The sequence below is a fragment of the Dipodomys merriami genome, unplaced genomic scaffold (assembly GCF_024711535.1).
Source record: "Dipodomys merriami isolate MVZ:Mamm:240054 unplaced genomic scaffold, mDipMer1.0.p SCAF_1, whole genome shotgun sequence".
In the NCBI taxonomy this organism is placed as follows: Eukaryota; Metazoa; Chordata; class Mammalia; order Rodentia; family Heteromyidae; genus Dipodomys; species Dipodomys merriami.
Genome location: NW_027202270.1, coordinates 143,487,173 through 143,510,336, shown reverse-complemented (window position 1 = coordinate 143,510,336; position 23,164 = coordinate 143,487,173). Strand labels below are relative to the sequence as shown.

Below are 23,164 nucleotides of genomic sequence, written 5' to 3'. Positions count from 1 at the left end.
GGCTCAGGTGGTAGGTAGAGTGCTAGCCTTGAGAAAAAAAAAAAAAAAAAGCAGCTTAGGGACAGCACCTAGGCCCTGAGTTCAAGCCCCAGCACCAACGAGAGAGGGGGGGAGGGGGGAGAGACAGAGATGAATATACTTTAAACGTAAAACTTTTAGCTAATTCTCAATTGTGGAGTACTTTGTAGAACCCTAGACGGTAGACCTCCTTCCCTTTCCTAGAGTCTAATAATAGGAGGTTGCAGGAATTAGAACTGCTGCACGTGGATCTCGTATAAACTCTCTTTGGGGAACCATTTGCCTAAATGTGCCTAAATTGTACCAGAGGTACCCACCCCCCCCCTGCCCCCCCCCCCAATTTCTATTTAAGAATGCCTGCAAAACAACGGTGACCTTTGGACCAGACTGGCGGAGAGGAGCCTGGTAAACCACCAATCCGGAGTGCCCGGGGGCGGTTCGAGGTCTTACCCTCCCCCTGAGCAGCCAATAGCTCGGGATGGGGGCGTGGCGAACCCTGCGGGCGACGTCATGATTGGCAAGCCGGCTCCCCAAGCCGGAGAGCCTGTCCCGGCTTCCAGTTCACCGGTGCCTCGGCGAGTGAAGAGCTGCGAAGTTTGTCTGCTCCCGGGCGCCGTAGCGGCTTTTACCGAGGCCGGGCAGGCCGGGCGGGCCGAGCTCGGTTGGGCTGGGCTGAGCCCAGCGGCTTGGAGCCCGGCTCAGCCCGTGAGACCCCCTCCCACCTCCCGATGGCTGCGGTGTTTCTTGTCACACTTTATGAATACTCGCCGCTTTTCTATATCGCGGTGGTCTTCACTTGCTTCATCGTGACCACCGGCCTGGTACTAGGATGGTAAGTGTCCCAGGGCCGAACGGACAGACAGACAGACAGCTGGGGACCGGGGTCGGGGTCGAGGAGACCCGGTGGGCGCCGCGCCTGCGTCACCGTCCCGCCCCGAGCGCGGGTGGGCCGGGTCGTGGGGGCTCGTGGGGGCCGGTGGGGTTCGTGCCCCGCCGGGAGTGTGGGTGCGGAGCATCCACGCAGCGCTGGGATACAGAACTTGTCCAGGAGGTTTGTGTCCCTGAGTGGGGCCTGCTGTGCGCCCAGGGCGAGTCGGTCACCCAGCCTGGGGTGCACAGCACACGGTTGATCGCCGTGTGGTCCGCTCTGCGGAACTTAGAACCGGATTCTGTTACCGTTTGCGAACTTAAAGCTTTCCACATCGATCCCGCGCCGTTTGCAGTCCAGAAGCGATCGAGAGATCTTAGAAGTACGCTGCCCCGCGGGATGGAGACAGTTTCCCGGTGGGAGACCGGAATGGACTGTTAACTCCTGAGGCAGTTCTTCCAAGCCCCGAGATTCTCGTTTTCTTTCATGAAGTGCCATTGGATCATGTTTAAGGAGCCCTGCGAACAGGGGCTAGCTGGAACCTACTTTCGTAGACGACAGCTTGTCTGGGTTTACAGTCTTCAGAGACTTTTTGACATAAGGGTGTTTTGGACTGGGTGGAACAGTGGTCCTGAGCGATTACGGCCGTGGCTTGGAGAAATGGGAAACGACTTCACTGAAGAGAGAGACATGAGCTGAGCTTTGGAGAATGAATATTTTGGAAGATAGTCGAATGTTTACTGTATGGAAGAGAAGCTTTTCTGAGACCACAGCATAATGAGAAGAACAACAACAACAACAAAGACATGTTTGTGACTGAAGCAGACTTTGTAAGGAGTTCAAAATACCCCTCGATCACTTACATGCTTGTCACTTTGAAGAAAGGACACAGACCTCTCAGTTTCTGAAAATCTGGGTCATTTTTAGGCACTAGCAAAAGCATTGTTTCTACACTGGTCTTCACCCTACCAGTGGTAGAGCAAAATATTCCTTATATGTGGATGGGTAAAGATGAAGCCCAAGCTCAATTTGTTGTTTTTGTTCCTCCTCCTCCTCCTCCTCCTTCTCCTTCCTTTTTTGGAGTTGAGGTTTTGCTGTGTAGCCCAATCTGGCTTTGGATCTGGGATCCTCCTGTATCAGCTCCATCAGTGCTGAGATTATAGTTATACAGTATCATGCCCATAATTCATAATGCGCATAATGTATTGTTCTTGACCTGTCATATTTTAATTATTATTATTCATCTCATAAACGTTTTTAATTGGAATTAGGAAGATGTCACCCAAGTGACAAATCAGTCTTAAAGATTATACAATGACTATAATGCTGATGTCATTCTCTTAAACATAATTTTCTTCCATAAGGAAAATAAATACCTGCCTGATAACAACATCACATGCTTAAATCACCTCCTGTAGATATAACTTATAGAGGTGGAGGTCCAGGTAATTTTCTAACTTCTGGAAGTCTGGGTTAAGCACCACTGAGGCTACAAGATCATGTGAAATGCCAGTCACTTCCATCTTGATTTGGATTCAGCTAGTCATTGTGAGCCCAACCCAACCATTCTTTCATCTGGCTTAGCTTTACCCCTGTAGATAAACTGTGTTAATTGCAAACCTAAGCTAGGGCCACATTTTATGTATGTGTGTTTGTGCCAGCACTGACACTTGAACTCAAGGTCTTATATTTTTGCTTGGCCTTTCACTGATGGCTGGCGCCCTACCACTGGAACCATTTCCAACTTTTTACTGGTTAATTGGAGATAAGTGTCTCCTAGTTTTATCTGTCTGGCTCTAAACCATGATCCTTAGATCTCAGCCTGCTGATATGAGGCAGCAGCACCCAGCTAGGTCAAAAATTTATTGACTACTATGACCAAAGCCTGGACATTATTTTGATCTTATGAAAACATTTTTCTAATAATCCAGTATCTTTATAACCTCCAAGCCAGGAGCTTAACCTACCATACTTTTCACCTTTATCATTTTTTACCCTTTCCCACTATCATCCCTCTTGATTATCAGTTTTCTTTGTCATGGTTCTTACTCTAGTACCACTGAGTTTCTTTTCCTTTGCTTCTTTGCTCTGTGTCAACCTGCATTGACGCAATTATTGAATCCCAATAACAGTCAAAAAACCGAGATGGAGGTACAATATTTCCATTTAACTATTTAGTGGTTTCTATGAGCTTTAATACAAAAGCTCCTGCCATCCACTGTGCAGAAAGGAACCCCAAATGCCATATACATTATTTAACAGTTTCAAATAATCAAGGACCCTAATAGCAGCCTCCTGTCTCCTCTGGAGTACAATTTATTAAGCTGTTGTCTGTCAGCTTCCTACCACCCTTATATATTCTGTGAATCTGGACAGATTTCTCCTTTGCTACCTGGCTACCTATCAGATTTCTAAGAGGGGAGACAGACTAGAAGTCTGGAAGAGAATTGCTGCTTGTGGGGGCAGGGGGTGGGGTGGGGGGGTGAAGGGGGTGGGAGGGTGGGGTGCTGGTAGCTCACACCTATAATCCTAGCTACTCAGGAGGCAGAGATCTGAGGATCATGGTTCAAAGCCAGCCCTGGCAGGAGAATCTGTGAGGTTCTCATCTCCACTTAACCACCAGAAAACTGGAAGTGATGCTGTGGCTCAAAGTGGTAGAGTGCTAACCTTGAGCAAAAGAGCTCAGTGACAGTGCCAAGGCCCTGAGTTTAAGCCCCACAACCAGGAAAAAAAATAAAGATTAGCTGCTTTTAGCTTGGTTCCTTTTCTCTTTCTTCCCCAGTAATAGTGGACCCATTGTGGCAGGTCTCAGTTGTTTCTGTTTATTATTTTCTACTCTCCTAGAATACTCCCTTAAAGACACAGTATACCTTCCTCAGGTCTGAGATCTAGCTCATGGAGTCACTCACCAAATTTCTAAATTGTAGTCATTCTCTTTTCATCTTTAATATTAACAGTATTTTAATATTAACATTTTAAAACATTAATTTCCCTTTGTGAATACACACTGTGGTTTTGGTTTCCTGGCTTGACTGTGACTGATAAAGGGTTCATTAAAAATAGAATCCTAGGGAGAAAAATATCCACAAAAATAGGACTTGGGGGTTGGATTTTTTTTTTTTGACTACTTGCTAATGAAAAATAAGATGCTAGTAATTGATGCCATTTAGCGACATCATAATTTAATTAAATTCTACCTTTAGTTGATTTGATACAATGATTTCTGATGCAGTTGCCATAGGGGACCTAGTAGTTAAAACACTTAACTGTTAAGCAGTAATGATGACTATAGGTACCAAGGAAGAGGTAAGATAGACACTTCTGAGTTCATTGGAGCATTCATAGAAATAAAACAATGAACACAACTCTCTAAACTCTCAAATCAGATCTTAGAGAATCAGTTTTCTGTAGTTCTTTTTTTTGTTTGTTTGTTTGGTGCTGATGGAGCTTGAACTCATGCCTGGGCAATGTTCCTCAACATTTTTGCTCAAGGGGTAGCTCTCTTCTATCTAAGTCACAGCTCCACGTCTGACTTTTGGTGGTTTATTGGAGATATGAATCTCAAGGACCTCCCAGCTTGGTCTGGTTTAGAGCCATGACCCTCAGATCTCAACCTCCAAAGTAGCTAGGATGATAGTCATGAGCCACCAGTGCCTAGCAGTTTCTGTAGTTCTTTATTTTGCGTAGTAACAGAGTCAGTCTGAACTCAGTGGTAATTGTACTGGAAATAAAATTCCCAGCCTGAATTTTCAATGTGGCAGGACACTAAATTGTAAAGGAATGGAATCCTGAGATTTGTAATGGAGACATCTAGATAAACATAGAGCTGAGAATCCTGAAACCCCAGGCATTCTGAGTTTATTGATGGAGGCAGCTAGCCTTCCATGTGTAAGAAGAGAAGGCTTTCCTGTTATAATCTTCCTTCAGGCAGTCACTGTCCAAACGGATTTGCCCTGAGATCTCTGCATTTTCCACAGTACTGAGTAAAAAATGTGACCTTATTGGAAATAATCATTCCTTTAAAGAATTGCAAATTTGGTAATTTGTGTCTGTGGAAACCTGAGGAACAAATTTTAAGTATGTTAGCCACTGGGGTAGAATGTAAAACTAGATGAGATCAGAGTTTCAGTAGTACTTGGTTGACTAAACCTTAGTTCTGGGGTGGCATTTTTGTGCGTGCGTGCGTGCGTGCGTGCGTGCGTGCGTGCGTGCGTGCGTGCGTGTGTGCGTGTGTGTGTGTGTGTGTGTGTGTGTGTGTCCTGGGGCTTGAACTCAGGGCCTTGATGCTATCATGAGTTGTTTTTTTTTGTACTTCCTGCTTTTTGGTGGTTAACTGGAAAAGAGTCTCACATACTTTCTTCCCCCACCCCCTTTTTTTTTTTTTTTTGTCAGTTATGGGGCTTGACCTCTGGGCTTGGGCACTGTCCTTGCGCTCTTCAGTGCCAGGTGAACACTCTACCACTTGAGCCACAGCGCCACTTCCAGTTTTCTAGTGGTTTATTGAAGATACGAGTCTCACGGACTTTCCTGCCCCGGCTGGCTTTGAACCAGGATCCTCAGATCTCAGCCTCCTGAGTAGCTAGGATTACAGGTGTGAGCCACTGGCGCCCGGCAGTAATAATTGTGGATTATCTTTTTTGTTGTTGTTGTTGGTTATGGGGCTTGAACTCTGGGCTTGGGCGCTGTCCCTCAGCTCTTCAGCTCAAGGCTCTATCACTTGAGCTACAGCGCCACTTAAGAGTATTATACTTTCTTGTGTGGACTGATCCTCAGATCTCAGCTTCCTAAGTGGCTATGCTTATAGGAGTCAGCCATCAACACCTGATTTTTTCTTATTTTCTTTTTTTTTTTAATTTTATTTTTCATTTTATTTTATTTTATTTTTGGGTCCGGTCATGGGGCCTGAACTCTGGGCCTGGGAGCTGTCTCAGCTCTTCAGCTCAAGGCTAGCGCTCTACCACTTGAACCACAGCACCACTTCTGGCTTTTTTTCTTTTTGCTTATGTGGTGCTAAGGAATTGAACCCAGGGCCTCTGGCATGCAAGGCAAGCGCTCTACCACTGAGCCACCTTCCCAGCCCTGTTTTTTTTTTTTTTTTTTTGGTATATATTAGGGCTTTAAATTTGCCTTATAACTAACAAGTGTGATATCCTGAATTCAAACACCAGTACTGCCAAAACCAGTTCTTAAAAGTACTGCCAATTTTTGTTTTAGAAGTACTGCAGTGTATAATGTGCTATTAATCTCATTCAGTATATTTTTCATTTCAGACATCGTATTTTATGTCTCTAACAATTGATTTGGACTTTAAAATATCTTCCATATTGCTAGCCTTTATCTTTTGAACATACGAAATAGAATTATAGCAACTATTTAGATATATTTCTTTACCAATTCTAATATCTTGGTCATTTCTGTTATACATTCCTATTTCTATACACATTTTCTATTTCTCCTTTGTAATATTTTTCTGCATCTTTGAATGCCAGTTAGTTTTTTACAAAAACATTGTAAGCATTGCAAAACATTGTGAATTTTACCCTAAAGTGTACTAAATATTTTTGTCTTCCTATAAATATTCTTGAGCTTTGTTTCGGGTCACAGTTACCTGGAAAAGTTTGATCTCTTAACTTAGAGACTTGCTCTCAGCTTTGTTAGCAGAACTGGAGCAGTCATATCTAATTGCAGTAAAATTAAATTCATCATCTTGAATTAATTTCTATCACATTTGTTAATATTTGTTAATAATAATTTTTCTCAACATTAGATTTATTGGTGTATTTGAAATTTTGATTTACAACCTAAATTTTAGTGGAAAGTATTTTTGTTTTGTTCTTATCCTCATTGTTTAGCCATTTTATAATTATCAAAGCCCAGATGTTTAGAATCTCCAATTCCAGAGCCAGGTCTTATAATGAGAGTTCTATTCCAGATTGATATTAGCTTAACCCAGCTTCTGCTCTGATAGCCATGATTCCTGTCTTAAGAGGACAATTTCTTTCTTTCTTTCTTTTTTTTTTTTTTGGTCAGTCGTGGGGCTTGAACTCTGGGCTTAGGCGCTGTCCCTCAGCTCTGCAGCTCAATGCGAGCGCTCTACTACTTGAGCCACAGTGCCACTTCCGGTTTTCTAGTGGTTTATTGGAGATAGGAGTCTCACAGTCTTTCCTGCCCGGGCTGGCTTTGAACTATGATCCTCAGATCTCAGCCTCCTGAGTAGCTAGGATTACAGGTGTGACCCACGGGCACCTGGCTGAGAGGACAATTTCTAATGGCCTCCTTAGGATATGAATGCTTAGTTACCACTGCCTGCTAAATTCAACCAAACTGTGGTGACAAACCTTCCTTATTATGATTTTTCCATGTTGAGATCCATAAGGATACTTGTCTTTAAACCCAGATAGGTCTCATTTTTTTCTAGCATTTATTAAAACATTTTTCAAACATTCATAATACTAGAAAGAATACACATTTACCATATCTTAGATTCCATCATCAACATTTTCCCCCAACTTCCTATCTGCTTGCTTATCAATCTTCTGTCCAATATCAGTCTATCTTATTTTGGGAAGCACTTCAAAAGAATTTGCACTCTTTACGTAAAAGTGCGAGAGTATTGGTATCAACACCTAAAGTTACATTTGCTTATGTTTTTAGTTCTTTTCTTAAATTTGGGATAATGTGTACATAGAATGAAATTTCTAGATCAGAAGCATTCCATCTGTCCATCTGTTTAGTTCAGATTTCCATCATCATATTCCCTACTCCCACAGTCTAGTGTTCTCTTTTGTATTTCTACCATAGATTAGCATGCCTACTTTAGAATTTCATATGAGGGAACCCTGCACAATGTACTCTTTTCTCTAGGGATTCTTTTGCACATCATGATGTATTTGAGATTTATTCATGTAGTTATAGCCATGAGTTATCTCTTTATCACTGCTGAGTACTCATTCTTTTATTTAAATATACCGGATTGTTTACTCATTTCTGCAGGTTCTTTCTTTGACTTTTATCTACCACTGCTGTGTTTGCAGGGAAAAGCACATCAAAATGAATCCAACTGAAGTATCCCAGTGTCACTGGTGTGGATTCTTTCTAGGTTATTTTACTTACTTTATTTTTCTTCTTTTAAAAATTTATGTATTTTCTTCTTGGAGTTATTTTATTTCACTTGAGTTAGCTTAGCTGTTTTTTAAATTTTGCTAGAAATTGCATTTTGTATCCTTTGTTTTCCTTCTGTTTGTTCTATGTGCATTGTCTTAGGAAATTTAAATATGAAGATGTAGGCTGGAGGTGTAGATCTAGTGGTAAAGTTCCAAGGCCCCAAGGTCAAGCTCTGGTATCAGAAAAATAAAATAAAATACAAATATAAATAAAATAAAAGTAGAAAATATGTAAATGAAGGTCTGTATTTGGAATTTTCTTTTTATATTTATTTAGAGGAGGAGGTAGTAGTAAAGTTTGAACTCAGGGCTTTGTACTTTACTAGGCAGGCACTCTACTAGTTGAGTCATGCTTGTAGAACTTTTTATTTTTTTTCTATACAAATTATGTTTTTAAAATTCCCTTAGTGAAGGGAAGGGTGAAGAAATGGAGGAAGAAGGTTGAACAAATGTAGTCATGCTATTCTGTATACACTATGTGGGAAATAAACTATGTAACTTGTAGGTAAGAACAGGAAGGGGAAACTAGAGAAAGCAAAGGAAAGGGTGACATTGTCCAAAAGGAATTGTTACAAAAATGATAACCTCTCTGTACAACTCCTTAATAATAACAATAAAATTACATTTAAAGCTGGGTGCTGATGGCTTATGCCTGTAATCCTAGGTACTCAGGAGGCTGAGATCTAAGGATTGTAGTTCGAAGCCAGCCGAGGCAGGAAAAGTCCATCAGACTCTTATATCCAACTAACCACAAAATGCTGGAAGTAGAGCTTTGTCTCAAGTGGTAGAGCACTAGCCTTGAGCAAGAGCCCAGGGACCGTGCCTAGATCCTGAGTTCAAACCCCACAACTAACCTCTCCTCCCCACGCAATTCAAGCCTTAGTATTAGTACACAAAAAACATGATGTTGCCGGGCGCTGGTGGCTCACGCCTGTAATCCTAGCTACTCAGGAGCCTGAGATCTGAGGATCGCGGTTCAAAGCCAGCCCGGGCAGGAGAGACCATGAGACTCCTATCTCCAATAAACCACCAGAAAACCGGAAGTGGCGCTGTAGCTCAAGTGGTAGAGCGCTCACCTTGAGTTGCAGAGCTGAGGGACAGCGCCCAGGCCCAGAGTTCAAGCCCCACGGCTGACAAAAAACAACAACAACAACAAAAAACCATGATGTTAAAAGGAAAATCCCGACTTATAAATTGTACCAGATAGTTTGAATATTGCACATATATACATATACATACATGAATATGTACATATATATATATATTTGGATTGCATCTTTTTTAGAATGTTATTGAATGATGTTTCTGCTGTTATGTTTATCACTGTGCTCCTTTATTGTTGTCAGAATATTAAGAATAAAACTCTTTGTGAATTTTCAAAAGTATGTTGATTTACCACATGAACAACTTTGCAGTTTTCTGGGACACTCCCTTAATTCTACATTAATTCTAAAAACTAATCTGAGTTACTAAATTAGTCTCTTTCTGTGTTTACATTTAAAGAAATAAGTAATGAAGTGTAACATACTTTTATGTAACAAAATTTGTTAAAATTATATTTTATCTCTCTCCCTCTCTTTTTTTTTTTTTTTTTTAACTTTCTTCAGGTTTGGTTGGGATGTTCCAGTAATTCTGAGGAATTCAGAAGAGACTCAGTTCAGCACAAGAGTTTTCAAAAAGCAAATGAGACAAGTGAAGAACCCTTTTGGCTTAGAGATCACTAACCCATCCACAGCTTCAATTACAAGTTGGTGACTATTTCCCAAAGATTCCATTGTACACCTGCATCTTAGCCCTTCTCTTTTTTGCTTGCTTTCTCTTCACTCAGTTTTTAACCAAACATTTGTTTAATACCTATTTTGTTCAGAGACCAGACTGAATATTGAAGATACAAATGAAGAATTTATAAATTGTGTTTCTGAGTAGTTTACCGAGTAGTAAACAGAAGCAGTCAAATATGACATAAGAAAATACACTGACCTATAATATGTGATAGCTCAAATGCTAGTACGTAAAACGATTCTCCCTTTAATTTTTCCACTTCTGCAGAGTTTACACTTTCACATTTTCTTATTTTTTTCTAAATTCTAGTACACACACAAAACTGTATATTTTCTCCTCAATTTATGTAATAGTTAACTTTATGAAACATTGTAGAGAACTTTTATAGATTCTTGGATTTTTTTTTGTTTAATTAGCTCTTTTCTCTCTCCCTTTTTTTTTTTTTTTTTTGGCAGTCCTGGGTTTAAACTTAGAGCCTTGAACACTGCCACTTGAGCCACATCTACAGTCCCGTTAACTTCGTATTCATTTCAGAGCTACATTAACATCATTTGTCAGAGCTCTTGTACGCTGCCCCCTTTCTATCAAGTATACAAAGTCTATAATCAAGTATTTTATGTAGCTCTGAATCTTGGGATTCTTTCCTGGAGGTCTAATTGTTTAACAAAGGAAATAATGGTGTGAGTTTTATATGTCTGTAAGCTGAATTTTTTCTTTTCTTTCTTTTAAAAAAAAATCAGTATTGGGGCTTGAACTACCTCCATTTTTGGTCTTTTGACCTTTTAGTCTTTTGGTCTTTTATTGGAGATAAGAGTCTCAGCAGCTGGGTGCTGGTGGCTCACACCTGTAATCCTTGCTACTAAGGAAGCTGAGATCTAAGAATCATGGTTCAAAGCCAGCCCAGGCAGGAAAATCCATGAGACTCTTATCTCCAATAAATCACCAGAAAACCGGAAGTGGTACTGTGGCTTAAGAGGTAGGGTGCTCACCTTTAGCTGAAGAGCTCAGGGATAGCACCCAGGCACAGAGTTCAAGCCCCATGACCACCCCTCCTCCCCCATCACCTCCCTCCCTGAAAAAAAAAGAGTCTCTCAGCTTTGTCTGCCTTGGCTGTCTTTTGTTTGTTGGTTTGTTTTTGGTTGGGTCATAGAGAAGTTCTGTGTTTAGTTTTTTGAGGAACCTCCAAATTGTCTTCCAGAGTGGTTATACTAGTTTACATTCCCACCAACAGTGCAATAGGGTTCCTTTTTCCCTACTTCCCGCCAGCATTTGTTGTTGTTCTAGTTTTGTTTTGTTTTGTTCTGTTTTTTTTTTTTTTTGTCAGTCATGGGGCTTGAACTCTGGGCCTAGGTACTATCCCTCAGCTCTTCAGCTAAAGGTGAGCGCTATACCGCTTGAGCCATAGCACCACTTCCGTTTTTCTGGTGGTGTATTGGAGATAAGAGTCTCATGGACTTTTCTGCCCAGGATGGCTTTGAGCCAAAATCCTCAGAGCTCAGCTTCTGAGTAGCTAGGATTACAGGCATGAGCCACTGCTACGTGGCTTTTATTCTAGTTCTTGATGGTGGCCAGTCTTACAGGGAGAAATGGAATCTCAATGTTGTTTTGGTTCCTGTTTCTTTTATGGCCAGGTATGATGAGCATTTCCTTATATGTTTACTTGCCATTCTTCTGAGAAGTCTCTTTTTAGCTCCCTTGCCTATTTAGTGATTGGTTTATTGGTTTTTAGGAGGTGTTGATTTTTTGAGCTCCATGTATACTTTTGATATTAGGCCTTTATTGGATGTATTTCTGGTAAAGATTGTTTCCCAGTCAGTTGACTATCTTACTAGTTTAGTAATTATGTCATTTGCTATGCAGAAACTTTTTATTTTGATATATTCTCATTTGTCAATTCTCTCTCTTATCTGCTGTGCTCATGGGACTCTTCAAAAAGTTTCTACCAAAGCATAAGAGTTCTGTTTCTTTTACTCCTCCATGCAGTAGATCTTCTTGCATTGAGATCTTTGATCCACTTTAGCTGACATTGGTGCATAGTGACAAATGGGTTCAATTTTAGTTTCTACATATGATGTCTGGTTTCCCAACATCAATTATTGAAGAGGCTATCTTTTTTCTACTGTATATTTTTGGCTCTCTCGTCAAATATTAGATAACTGTTAACTATATGACTTTATTTCTGAGTCTTCTAGTTTGTTCCATTGACCTTTGAGCCTATTTTTGTGCCATTACCAAGCTATTTTTGTTATTATAGCCCTGTAGTAGAGCTTGAGATCTGGGATCATGATACCACCAGCATAGTTTTTTTTACCTAAAGTTACTTTGGCTATTTGAGGGCTTTTGTTGTACCATATAAATTTTTTTGATTTTTTTTTTCTATCTTGATGAAGAATATCATTGAGATTTTGATGAGGACTTCATTAAATTTGTAGATCACCTTTGGCAGGATGGCCAATATTTCACAATATTAATTCTACCTATTCCATGAACAAGGGAGGTCCTTCCATTTCCTGATGGTGTCTTCATTTTCTTTCTTCAGATTCTTAAAGTTTTCACTATAGAAGTCTTTTACTTTCTTGGTTAGGTTTATTCCTAAATTTTTTTCTTTTAGGCTATTACAAATTGAATTGTTTTCCTGATTTTCCTCTCTGCCTGCACATTATTGGTATACAGAAAGGCTACTGATTGTTATGGGTTGATTTTGTATCCTGATACTTTGCCAAAGTTATTGATCAGTTTTAGGAGCTTGGGGGTGGAGTCGAGTCCCTCAAGGCCTTTAGCTATAAGATCATGTCATCTACAAATAGGGAGTTTGACTTCTTTCCCTATGTGAATCCCTTTTATATCTTCCTCTTGCCTTATTAATCTGGCTAAGAGTTCCAGAGTTATATTGAAAAGGAGTGAAGAAAGTGGGCATCTTTATCTTGTTTCTGATTTTAAAGGAAATGGTTTTAGTTTTTCATGGTTTAGAATAATTTTGTCTGTTGGTCTGTTATATATAGCCTTGATTATGTTGAGGTATAGTCCTTCTATTCCTAGTTTCTCCAGAGCCTTTAACATGAATGGATGTTAGATTTTGTTGAAGGCTTTTTCTGGATCTTCTGAGATAATCATATAATTCTGTCTTCGGCACTGTTACGGTGGTGTATTACATTTATTGATTTATGTATATTAAACCAGCCTTTCATCTCTGGGTTAAAACCCACTTGATCATAGTGTATAACATTTTTGATTAGATGTTGAATTTTGTTGGCTAGTATTTTATTAAGGAGTTTTACATCTGTGTTCTTTAGAGGGATTGGTCTAAAGTTCCCTTTTTGCGTTGGATCCTTACCTGGCTTTGGATGAATGTAATGCTGGGTTCATAAAATGTGTTTGGTAGTTATCTTTACATTTCTATTTCATGGAAAAGTTTGAGGAGTACTGGTATTAATTCGTCTTTAAAAGTCTTGTAAAGCCAGGTGCTGGTGGCTCACATCTGCAATCCTAGTTACTGAGGAGGATGGTGATTGGAAGTCAGCCCAGGCAGGAAAGTCCATGGGACTCTTATCTCCAATTAACCACCAGAAAACTAGAAGTGGCACTGTGGCTTAAAGTGGTAGAGCACTATTATTGAGCAAAAAAACCCTCAGGGTTTGAGACAGCACCCAAGCCTTGAGTTCAAGTCCCATGACCAGAAAAAAAAAAAAAAAAAGGTCTTGGGGCTGGGAAGGTGGCTCAGTGGTAGAGCGCTTGCCTTGCATGCCAGAGGCCCTGTGTTCAATTCCTCAGCACCACATAAGCAAAAAGAAAAAAGCCGGAAGTGGCACTGTGGCTCAAGTGGTAGAGCGCTAGCCTTGAGCTGAAGAGCTGAGGGACAGCGCCCAGGCCCAGAGTTCAGGCCCCATGACCAGACCCCCCCCAAAAAAAAAAATGGTCTTGTAGAATTCAATTGTGAATCTTTCAGGACCTGGACTTTTCCTTGCTGGAAGAGTATGTAAGCTGAATGTTTAAGACTTTTTACTTCCATTGTTCTTTTTTAGTGTAAATATACATATACAGCCTTCCTTATGAGACAAGCAGCAAGATATACTTTTCTCTACCTTGCTCTTGAAATTTACCAATATATTCTGACAATAATACATGTTGACATTTTAATATGCCTGAGTTCCTTTTTGATTTATTTACTTTTTCAATGGTGGGGGTTAAATCTAGGAGCTTACCATATGTTTGGCATGTGTTTTCCATTGATCTCTATTTACCCTCTCCCCACCCCTATCCCTTCATGCACACACTTTTTTGTGGTACTAGGGTTTGAACACAGGGTCTCACACTACCCACATCTGTAGCCTTGTTTTGGAACTGGCTGTTTTGATAGAGGTCTCATTTTTTTGCCTGGACCCATACTTGGACCTCAATCCTATTTTACACTTTCTGTCATAGCTGGTATGATAAACACTTATCACCACATTCAGCTTCTTCCATTGTGATGGAGTCTTGCAAACTTTTTGGCTCAGGCTGAACTGGAATGTCAGTCCCTGATGACAAGCATGTGCTTTTGCTCAGCTATTGGTTGAGGAGGAAGAGGTCTTTTGAAATATTTGCCCAGGCCCCTGTCCTTAAACCAGGATCCTCTTGATCCTCCTGAATAGCTAGGATTATAGGTATGAACCACTGCACTCCTTCCTTCCTTCCTTCCTTCCTTCCTTCCTTCCTTTTTTCCTTTCTCATTCCTTCCTCCCTCCCTCCCTTCCTCTCCTTCCCCCCCTCTCTTTCTTCCTTTTTCTTTTGGTGCTGGTGCCGGGACTTGAACTCAGGGCCTGGATATTATCCCTGAGCTTTTTGCCTCCAGGGTAGTAGCACTCTACCTTTTGAGCCTGGCTCTATTTCTGGCTTTTTGGTGATGAATTAGAGATGAGAGTCCGCCCAGGCTAGAATCCTCAGATATCAGCCTCTTGAATAGGATTACAGGCTTGAGCCGCCAGTGGCCAGTTCTGTCTCTCTAATCCTACTTTTTAAATATGCTTTTTCTATTCTTCTTTTTCCTTTTTTTTTGGGTCAGTCATGGGGCTTGAACTCTGGGCCTGGGCACTGTCACTCAGCTCTTCAGCTCAAGGCTAGTGTTGTACCACTTGGGCCACAGCGCCACTTCCAGTTTTCTGAGTAGTTTATTGGAGATAAGAGTCTCACGGACTTTGCCTGCCTGGGCTGGCTTTGAACCGTGATCCCCAGATCTCAGACTTCTGAGTAGCTAGGATTACAGGCGTGAGCCACTGGCGCCCAGCTTTTTTTTTCCTATTTTCATGCAATATTTTTTCCTTTGTCTTGTGTGGTTCTGAAGTGATAGAGGAAATGTGTATTTTTTCTATGTGTGTATAAAGTTATGTACCTGGAAAATTTTTCTTCAGCTATTTAATAGCTAATGGATTTTTCATTGTTGGATTAATATCTGATAATTGGAATCATAAAAAAACTTGAATCCAACTCTCCTCTGATTACCTCTGATTACCTGTACAGAGTTCCTGCTAATTGAATTGTTTGCTTAACTAGTTGGAAATGTCACTGTTTAAGTACTATATATACATTCTCAATCTCAGACTCTATATGTACTACTAAGTAGTGAAAAATGCAAACACTTTTTGCTGTCTTATTGTATTTGTGAGCTTCCTCCCAATATTGTTGGTCATATTTAAAAAAATAGGTAATGTATGGTCAGGCACTTGTGTCATGCATGTAATCCCAGGTACTCAGGAGACTGAAATGTGAGGATCACAGCTGAAAGCCAGACTAGGCAGGAAAGTCCATGAGACTCTTATCTCCAATTAACTACCAAAGAGCCAAAGTGGAGCTGTTGCTCAAATGGTAGAGATCCTTGAGCACCCAGGCCCAGGGTTCAAGCCCAGGACTGGCACACACACAAAGTATGAATCAGAATTTTTATTAGCAAACAACAGAAAAATCCAATAAAAAATGTTGAGTAGTGAGGCACTGATGGCTTATCCCTATAATACTAGCTACCCTGGAGGCTAAGATCTGAGGATTGAGGTTTGAAGGCAGTCTGGGCAGAAAATTCCATGAGACTCTTACCTCCAATAAATTACTCAGAAAAAGCCAGAAGTGGCACCATGGCTGAAGTGATAAGAGTGCTAGCCTTGAGTTCAAGCCCCAGGACCTCTTGCTCTCCCTTCCCCCCCCAAAAAAAAAGTCGAGTAGCATGCAGAATTGCCACTAGGTTTAGAGACTCAAAAGTTGGAAATAAAACTGCCAGGTCAGGAAATGACCAAAAGTGCCCTTCGGTCTTGTCAATATACCAGTGCTCCTGAGCACTACATATTGCAAGCTGCACTGCCAATTACCAGAGAGTATCTCTACCCTTGAGCTTGATAATGCCATAACTGCCACTAGTGCAGAGAAATAAAATTACATAGTAAGTCTTGATGAATGCAAGATAACTAAGCAAAACTAAAATGATTTATGTGTCCATCTAGTTTCTTTTTTTGGGGGGGGGGTCTGGTCATGGGGCCTGAACTCTGGGCCTGGGCGCTGTCCCTCAGCTCTTCAGCTCAAGGCTAGCGCTCTACCACTGGAGTCACAGCGCCACTTCCGGCTTTTTTTTTCCTTTTTGCTTATGTGGTGCTGAGGAATCGAACCCAGGGCCTCTGGCATGCAAGGCAAGCGCTCTACCACTGAGCCACCTTCCCAGCCCGTCCATCTAGTTTCTATATCCACTTAAAAATTGTAATATCTTTTCCTCCATCAAAAACAAACAAAAGAGCAAGGGTATTGCTATTGCACTTTCCCTGCCTTGGAAATTCACTCTCTGCAGGCAATTCTGCATATTACATGGGACATTATGTCTATGTGACAGACTAGTAATGTTGTCAATGTGTGTGTGTGTGTTAATATTAGTAAAGCTCCATTTCCTTTTAATATTTTTCTTACTCTAGTGATCATCTTCTGGACTCCAGGGGTTGTGTTTGTCCACTCTGCTCTGTTTCTTGTCACTGGGATTATATACACTAATAGAAAGGGCGGAGTCTGAGAGCCACTAACAGAAAATTAGAAAGATAATTTCTAAGCTTTAATGTATAAATAGTAAGAAAGAATTTACCAGTCATGCTTAAACACTGTATAGCTACTGAGATTTCTCTTATCTCTTGTCTGAGGCTAGTCCTTTATTTGTAGTTACCTACTCCCTGACAAGTTCCTGTAATTGTCATGAGCCTGGTCAGCAGCCAAAGGAAGCTTGTGTTTCTCATCTGTATAATTGTATCAGAAGTGACATCAGGTAATTAATTTCCATTCTCTCTCTGGTTTATTTTCTGCAGCTGGCATAACCCTGACAACAGATTGCCTTGAAGATAGCCGCCTTACATGCTACTGGGGGTGCAGTGTCCAAAAATTATATGAAGCTCTGCAGAAGCATGTTTATTGCTTCAGAATAAGCACTCCCCATGCATTAGAAGATGCCTTGTACAGTGAATATCTCTACCAAGAACAGTATTTGTATCCTTTTATCTGCTATAATCATTAGCATATGATAATTAGACCTTCCATGGATACAGCAAAATCTTGCTAAGTTACTGGCTGTTTTTTTATATATTGTTGATCTTTGGCAGTAGTGGCAATTTGCCTTTACATTTTCAAAAAGTATTAAAAAGGACAGCAAAGAAGAAATATATTGCCAGTTACCAAGTGATACTAAAATTGAAGACTTTGGTCCAGTGCCCAGATCTCGCTATCCATTGGTAGCACTCTTGACCTTAGCTGATGAGGATGACCGAGAAATTTATGATATTGTAAGTAATTTTAAAATTCTGAAATCATAACCTTTAAGTTATAAGGTGATCTATAATTATAAACAGATAATTTAGTATAATAGTGATTTTATAAATATACAGTATGATACTATAAATAATTTTAAACTTCTAAAATAATCATTTTACGTCATTTAGATGATAGTTCTTAATTATTTGGCAAAATAGGAAAATATTTTATTTTCTGAGGATGTGTATTTGGGCTGGGCAAGTTAATTTCATCACTTTGTATTTTTTTTCTTAATTTCCTTTTGGTCGTGGGGCTTGAACTCTGGGCCTGGGCACTGTCCCTCAGCTCTTCAGCTCAAGGCAAGTGCTCTACCACTTGAGCCATAGCACCGCTTTTGTGGTTAATTGGAGATAAGAGTCTCATGGACTTTCCTGCCTGGGCTGGCTTTGAACCGTGATCCTCAGATCTCAGCTTTCTGAGTAGCTAGGATTACAGGTGTGAGCCACCGGTGTGAGCCACCGGTGCCCAGCCATTCTGTATTCTTTAAAAAGTGTGTTAAAGAACAAAAATCTGTTAGGAAACATGCTTCTTCTTCTTCTTCTTCTTCTCCTCCTGCTCCTCCTCCTCCTCCTCCTCCTCCTCCTTCTCTTGGGTCTGAACTCAGGGCCACTATCCCTGAGCTTCTTTTTGCTCAAGGCTAGCGCTCTACCATTTGAACCACAGTGCTACTTCTGGCTTTTTCTGTTTATGTGGTACTGAGGAATCAAACTCAGGGCTTCATGCATGCTAGGCAAGCACTCTACTACTAAGCCACATTCTTATCCCCAAAACATGCTTACTCTTAACTTCAGTTCTGAATAAGCTGGTGTTGCCATGATCTGGAGTATTCAGTTGTAGACTATAGCTGCCCTTTTGTTTGTGTGGTTGCCATGCCTTGCTTTCATCAGAGCCTGACACATCTGCATTTTATGTGTATATCCCGTGTCTTAAGTAATCAACTTAGTTTCTTCATATGTGTTAGGTGCTTTTAAAATCCAGTAGTTTATAAAAACATTTTAGAGGTCTTGGAAGACCTGAGCCTTGACAGTCCTCTGAGCATAGTAGAAACAGGTTAAGTCTTTCCAGTCTGAAAGTCTGAAATTTTCTAAGCCCTGACAAGTAAAAAATTCCAACCTGACCTCATTGAGCGTCACAGTCATATATGACATACTAAAAACTTGGTGGAAAATTATCTTCAGGCTACGTATATGAGATGTATTTGAAACATAAATGAAACCAGGAACTGGTAGTTCATATTTGTAATCCTAGCTACTTGGGAGGCTGAGATCTGAGGATTGAGGTTTGAAATTTAAAGCTAGCCCAGGCAGAAAAGTGATCTCCAATTAATTACTGTTATCTCCAATTAATTACTCAAAAAACCCAAGTGGCTCAAGAGGTAGAGGATAAGCCTTGAACAAAAAAGCTCAGGCACAGTACCTAGGCCTTGAATTCAAGCCCCAGTATCACACACACACACACACACACACACACACACACACACACACACACACACACACACACACACACACACACACACACACACACACACACACACACACACACACACTTCATGATCACACACACACACACACACACACACTTCATGATCACACTTGGGCTCCATCCCTTGGATATCTCATTATGTAGATGATGCAAACATGTACAAACATGAAATTTTAAATCTGAAGCACTTTTGGTCTTAAACATTTTAGATAAACAAATGCTAAATCTATGTATGAAATAAACTTTTGGTAAAATCATCTCATGGTAATAATGCCTTTATGCACAATTTAATGCTCCCAATGTAGTTCTGTTAATTAGTATCTCGTGTGTGTGTGTATGTGTCAGTGTTGGAGTTTGAATTCAGAGCCTCTTGCTTACTCTATGATTTGAGCCACAGACTCAGCCCTGTTTGCTTTAGTTATTTTTCACATGGGTCTTGGACTTTTATCTAGGGCTGGCCTCAGACTATCATCCTGTCTCTACAGTACTTTTTGCTTTTTCATGCCCTGAGCTTTTTGATGGTTAAGATTAGGATGGGGTCTTGCTAACTTTTTTCTTAGGCTAGCCTCAAACTGTGATCCTCCCAGTCTTCATTTCAGGAATAGATGGGATTCCAAGTTTGAGCCACTGCAGCTGGGATCCTAGCTATTCTTCTGTGCATGAAGTGCTGTAAAATCACTTGTTAGCATTTTTTTATAGGAGTAATGATATATTTATAATTCAGTCCACAAAGTAGAGGTGTTATATAGTCATCCTTCCATCCTTCCATATGTCCTGGTTCACTTATTGCTACTGTGCGGAATTTCACTTATCAAGGGGTCCCTGGAATGTAACTCCTACAATAGGTAAGGGATCACTAGTTACATATTTTTAAAAAACACAATATAGTGAAGCCACAATAAGTGAACCTCAATATAGCAGGGATGACTAAATATGTCAAAAAATATGTCAGTAATTGATTCCTCTTTGTGACTAATTAATACAAATTAATGTAAATTTTCTACTGTATCAGACTCTTTTGAGAAGCATTTTTCACATAGTTGTAAATAATTAAGGTTAAGCATTGCTAATGTTCAATTTTTATTTTAGATTTCCATGGTGTCAGTAATTCACATTCCAGATAAGACATATAAACTTTCCTGCAGAATATTGTATCAATATTTACTACTGGCTCAAGGTCAATTTCATGATCTTAAGGTAAGTTTTTTTTGTTTGTTTGTTTTGCCAGTCCTGGGGTTTAAACTCAGGGCCTGGGCTTCTATTGCTCAAGGCTAGCACTCTACCACTTGAGCCAAAGTACCACTTCCTTATATGGTCCTGAGGAATCAAACCCAGAGCTTTATGTATGCTAGGCAAACACTCTACCACTAAGCCATATTCTCAGCTCTTAAGGTAAGTTTTAACCCTTATAGCTCTAGCTTTGTCTCTGTGTGTATATATGTATGTATATATAAATGAGGTAGCAGCTATGTTTCTCCAGCCCGTTTTTGCTTCATTTTTCAGATAAGGTCTGGCTTTTTGCCTAGACAGCCTCAGACTTAAGCATAGCTAGGATTACAGGTGTTCTTCACCATTCCAAGTTTCTAAGAATGACTATGTGTAACTGTATTTTTAGTTAATCATTATGGAAGTTAACTATCTTTTATTATTGGATGTGTTAGCTCATAATGGCTGTGTGTGTGTGGGTGTGTGGGTGTGTGTACACATGCGAAAGCATGTTTAGTACCTGAACCTTGAACTCAAGGCCTAGGTGCTGTCATTTAGCTTTTTCACTCAAAGCTAGTACTGTACCATGGGAGCCACACTTTCCACTTCAGGCTTTTTGCTGGTTAAGAGTCTTACAGACTTTCCTGCTGGGGCTGGCTTCAAGCTGTGATCCTTACATCTCAGCCTCCTAAATAGCTAGGATTATAGGCATGAGCCACCAGCACCTGGCAAACTCATGAATTCTGAGTAGCCCTTGAGCTCACACTCCCCCCACCCCCTCCCCGGCCTTAGATTTAAAGAACACTTGCCATGTATAAGTGCCTTTATTTGTTTCTCTGATTTTCAGCAACTTTTCATGTCTGCAAATAATAATTCCACTCCCACCGACAATCCCTCTCCAGAAGAAAAAAACACAGATCGAACTCTCTTGGAAAAGGCTGGACTGTGTGATGGTGACGTGGAGCCTTCGGAAGAGAACAGCAAGGACTGCGTGGTTTGCCAGAACGGGAGCGTGAACTGGGTGCTCCTGCCCTGCCGGCACACATGCCTGTGTGACGGCTGCGTCAGGTATTTCCAGCAGTGCCCAATGTGCAGGCAGTTTGTGCAGGAATCCTTTGCTCTCTGCAGTCAGAAGGACGGAGCAAGATAAAGGCAAGCTGAAAACTGTGAAGGATGTGTGGCTACCACCACAAGTACACTTGCTACCTAAGATGCAGACATCTGTGTCCTCAGATCGATCATAACATGTAATCCACAGTATTGACCATCAAAAAACTTCCCCTTTCACTTCCAATTTGTACCTGGATGATGGAAATTAATTCTTCCTGCTTGGTATGATGAACATTGGAGTCCTATCTCTGTTCATAGAGAAAAATTCATTCAGTTCTTGAGAAAAATGTAAACACTTGGCTTTTTATCAACTCGAGAATTTCATGCATTGTTAATGAGAAAATGAATTCTGAAAAGCAACCCATCAGAAATCTGAGGAGGTCTGAGTCTCAAAATGGCTGTTTTCCCTTTTAACTAATCTAGAGTGAAATTAGGAAAATTTTAAATTCTTAAAAGTACATTCCCCAGTTTACAAAAAGTGGAAAAGGTTCTTACCCCAAATCCTTTCCTGAAACATGTTTTTGTAAAGATCCCTCTGTTTAATTTCTAATTTTCTTATCATCATAGTTACCTAAGCACAAGTCTTAATTTTTTAATTTGGGTTCTTAAATTATAAATGCAAGATAAAATTCTTGACTGTTCTCACTGTATCTTAGATTACAATGATACTCATCTACAGAAGCAGATATATGAAACCTGAATAATAAAATTTTGTGGATAATTAAATTTATTAACTTGATTGTCCAATGTGATTAGATCAGCAGACAGTGCTGCTCTACCAGGGAAAATCTGAGACTCTTACTGCCTTACCTTAGATTTCCTCCTGCACAGGAAATCTGTCCCAAACTAGAGGTTTGGAAGCTAGAAAAATCATTAGCAGAAATAACTTTTTTTCTGGTGTATTTTTACTCCAAATAAATCCAGTATACTGGGTTAGAAAATTGCTTTTCTTGTTTCCCTTGTTAACTTTGTAAGAGTTAAATTCAGTAGGGCCAAAAAAGCCCATCCCTTATGCTTTCCAAGGTGACTAAGAATGAAAAGGGAAACTAGAGCTTCCTACACCTTCAGTGAAAATTACTTTAAACATACCACAAAAGTAGATCATGGCAAATAAACTGTGACACTCAGGGAGACATTCAAGCCTTTTTTGTCCTGTGTATATTATTATATTACCTTTGCATCTGTGTTTTTAAATATCATTTTATTCCAATCAGAAATGGCACTTTCAAGAAGATGTCTATTCTTCATTTTATAAATCAGTTTAAACTTTCATGTACATTCTGTAGTTGTGACTAAATCCCACCTAGGGTCTGAACTTAAAGGCTCAGGTAAGGCTCTCGACCTCAAAGTATATGTGCTGAAAGCATCATTGATGGTTAAGTAAGAACACTTCCTTACCCTGGGAGTTCCTAAGCTCTCTCAAAGCCTGCCCTTGGAAGCAGTGTAGTCAGAACTTCAGTCCCTGAAGTATAACACTTGGAGCTTGAAAATTCATTTGTCCTGTAAATTGTGAGAATACTCAGATCTTGTCTTGACCATCCCTCCTTCCCTTCCAGATCTGTCTGTACCTAGACCTCCAAGATGCACAGTTGGTTTGCTTGGGAGGTACTTTTTTTTGCAACTTGGTAATCATCCCATTTTTCATCATTTTTTGGTAGTAAAATACATGTAAAATTTACCATTTTAATAGTCTTTCAGTATAAAATTCAGGGGTATTAAGGACATTCAT

The 23,164-nt window shown here is 40.2% G+C and overlaps 1 protein-coding gene across 2 annotated transcripts; it reads left to right on the top strand.

Moving 5' to 3' along the window:
- Positions 1-589: 589 nt before the first annotated feature.
- On the top strand, positions 590-22,575 carry Cgrrf1 (cell growth regulator with ring finger domain 1). Of its 2 annotated transcripts, none has more exons than XM_070033055.1 (6): positions 590-850; positions 9,657-9,796; positions 17,139-17,316; positions 17,462-17,609; positions 20,209-20,316; positions 21,173-22,575. In XM_070033055.1, exons 1-6 carry the CDS (start codon positions 747-749, stop codon positions 21,473-21,475), a joined length of 981 nt encoding a protein of 326 aa, XP_069889156.1. In that variant the 5' UTR covers positions 590-746; the 3' UTR covers positions 21,476-22,575. The 2 variants fall into 2 exon arrangements, with proteins under 2 accessions (XP_069889156.1, XP_069889161.1); XM_070033060.1 differs by lacking the exon at positions 590-850 and adding an exon at positions 1,335-1,716.
- Positions 22,576-23,164: the final 589 nt, after the last annotated feature.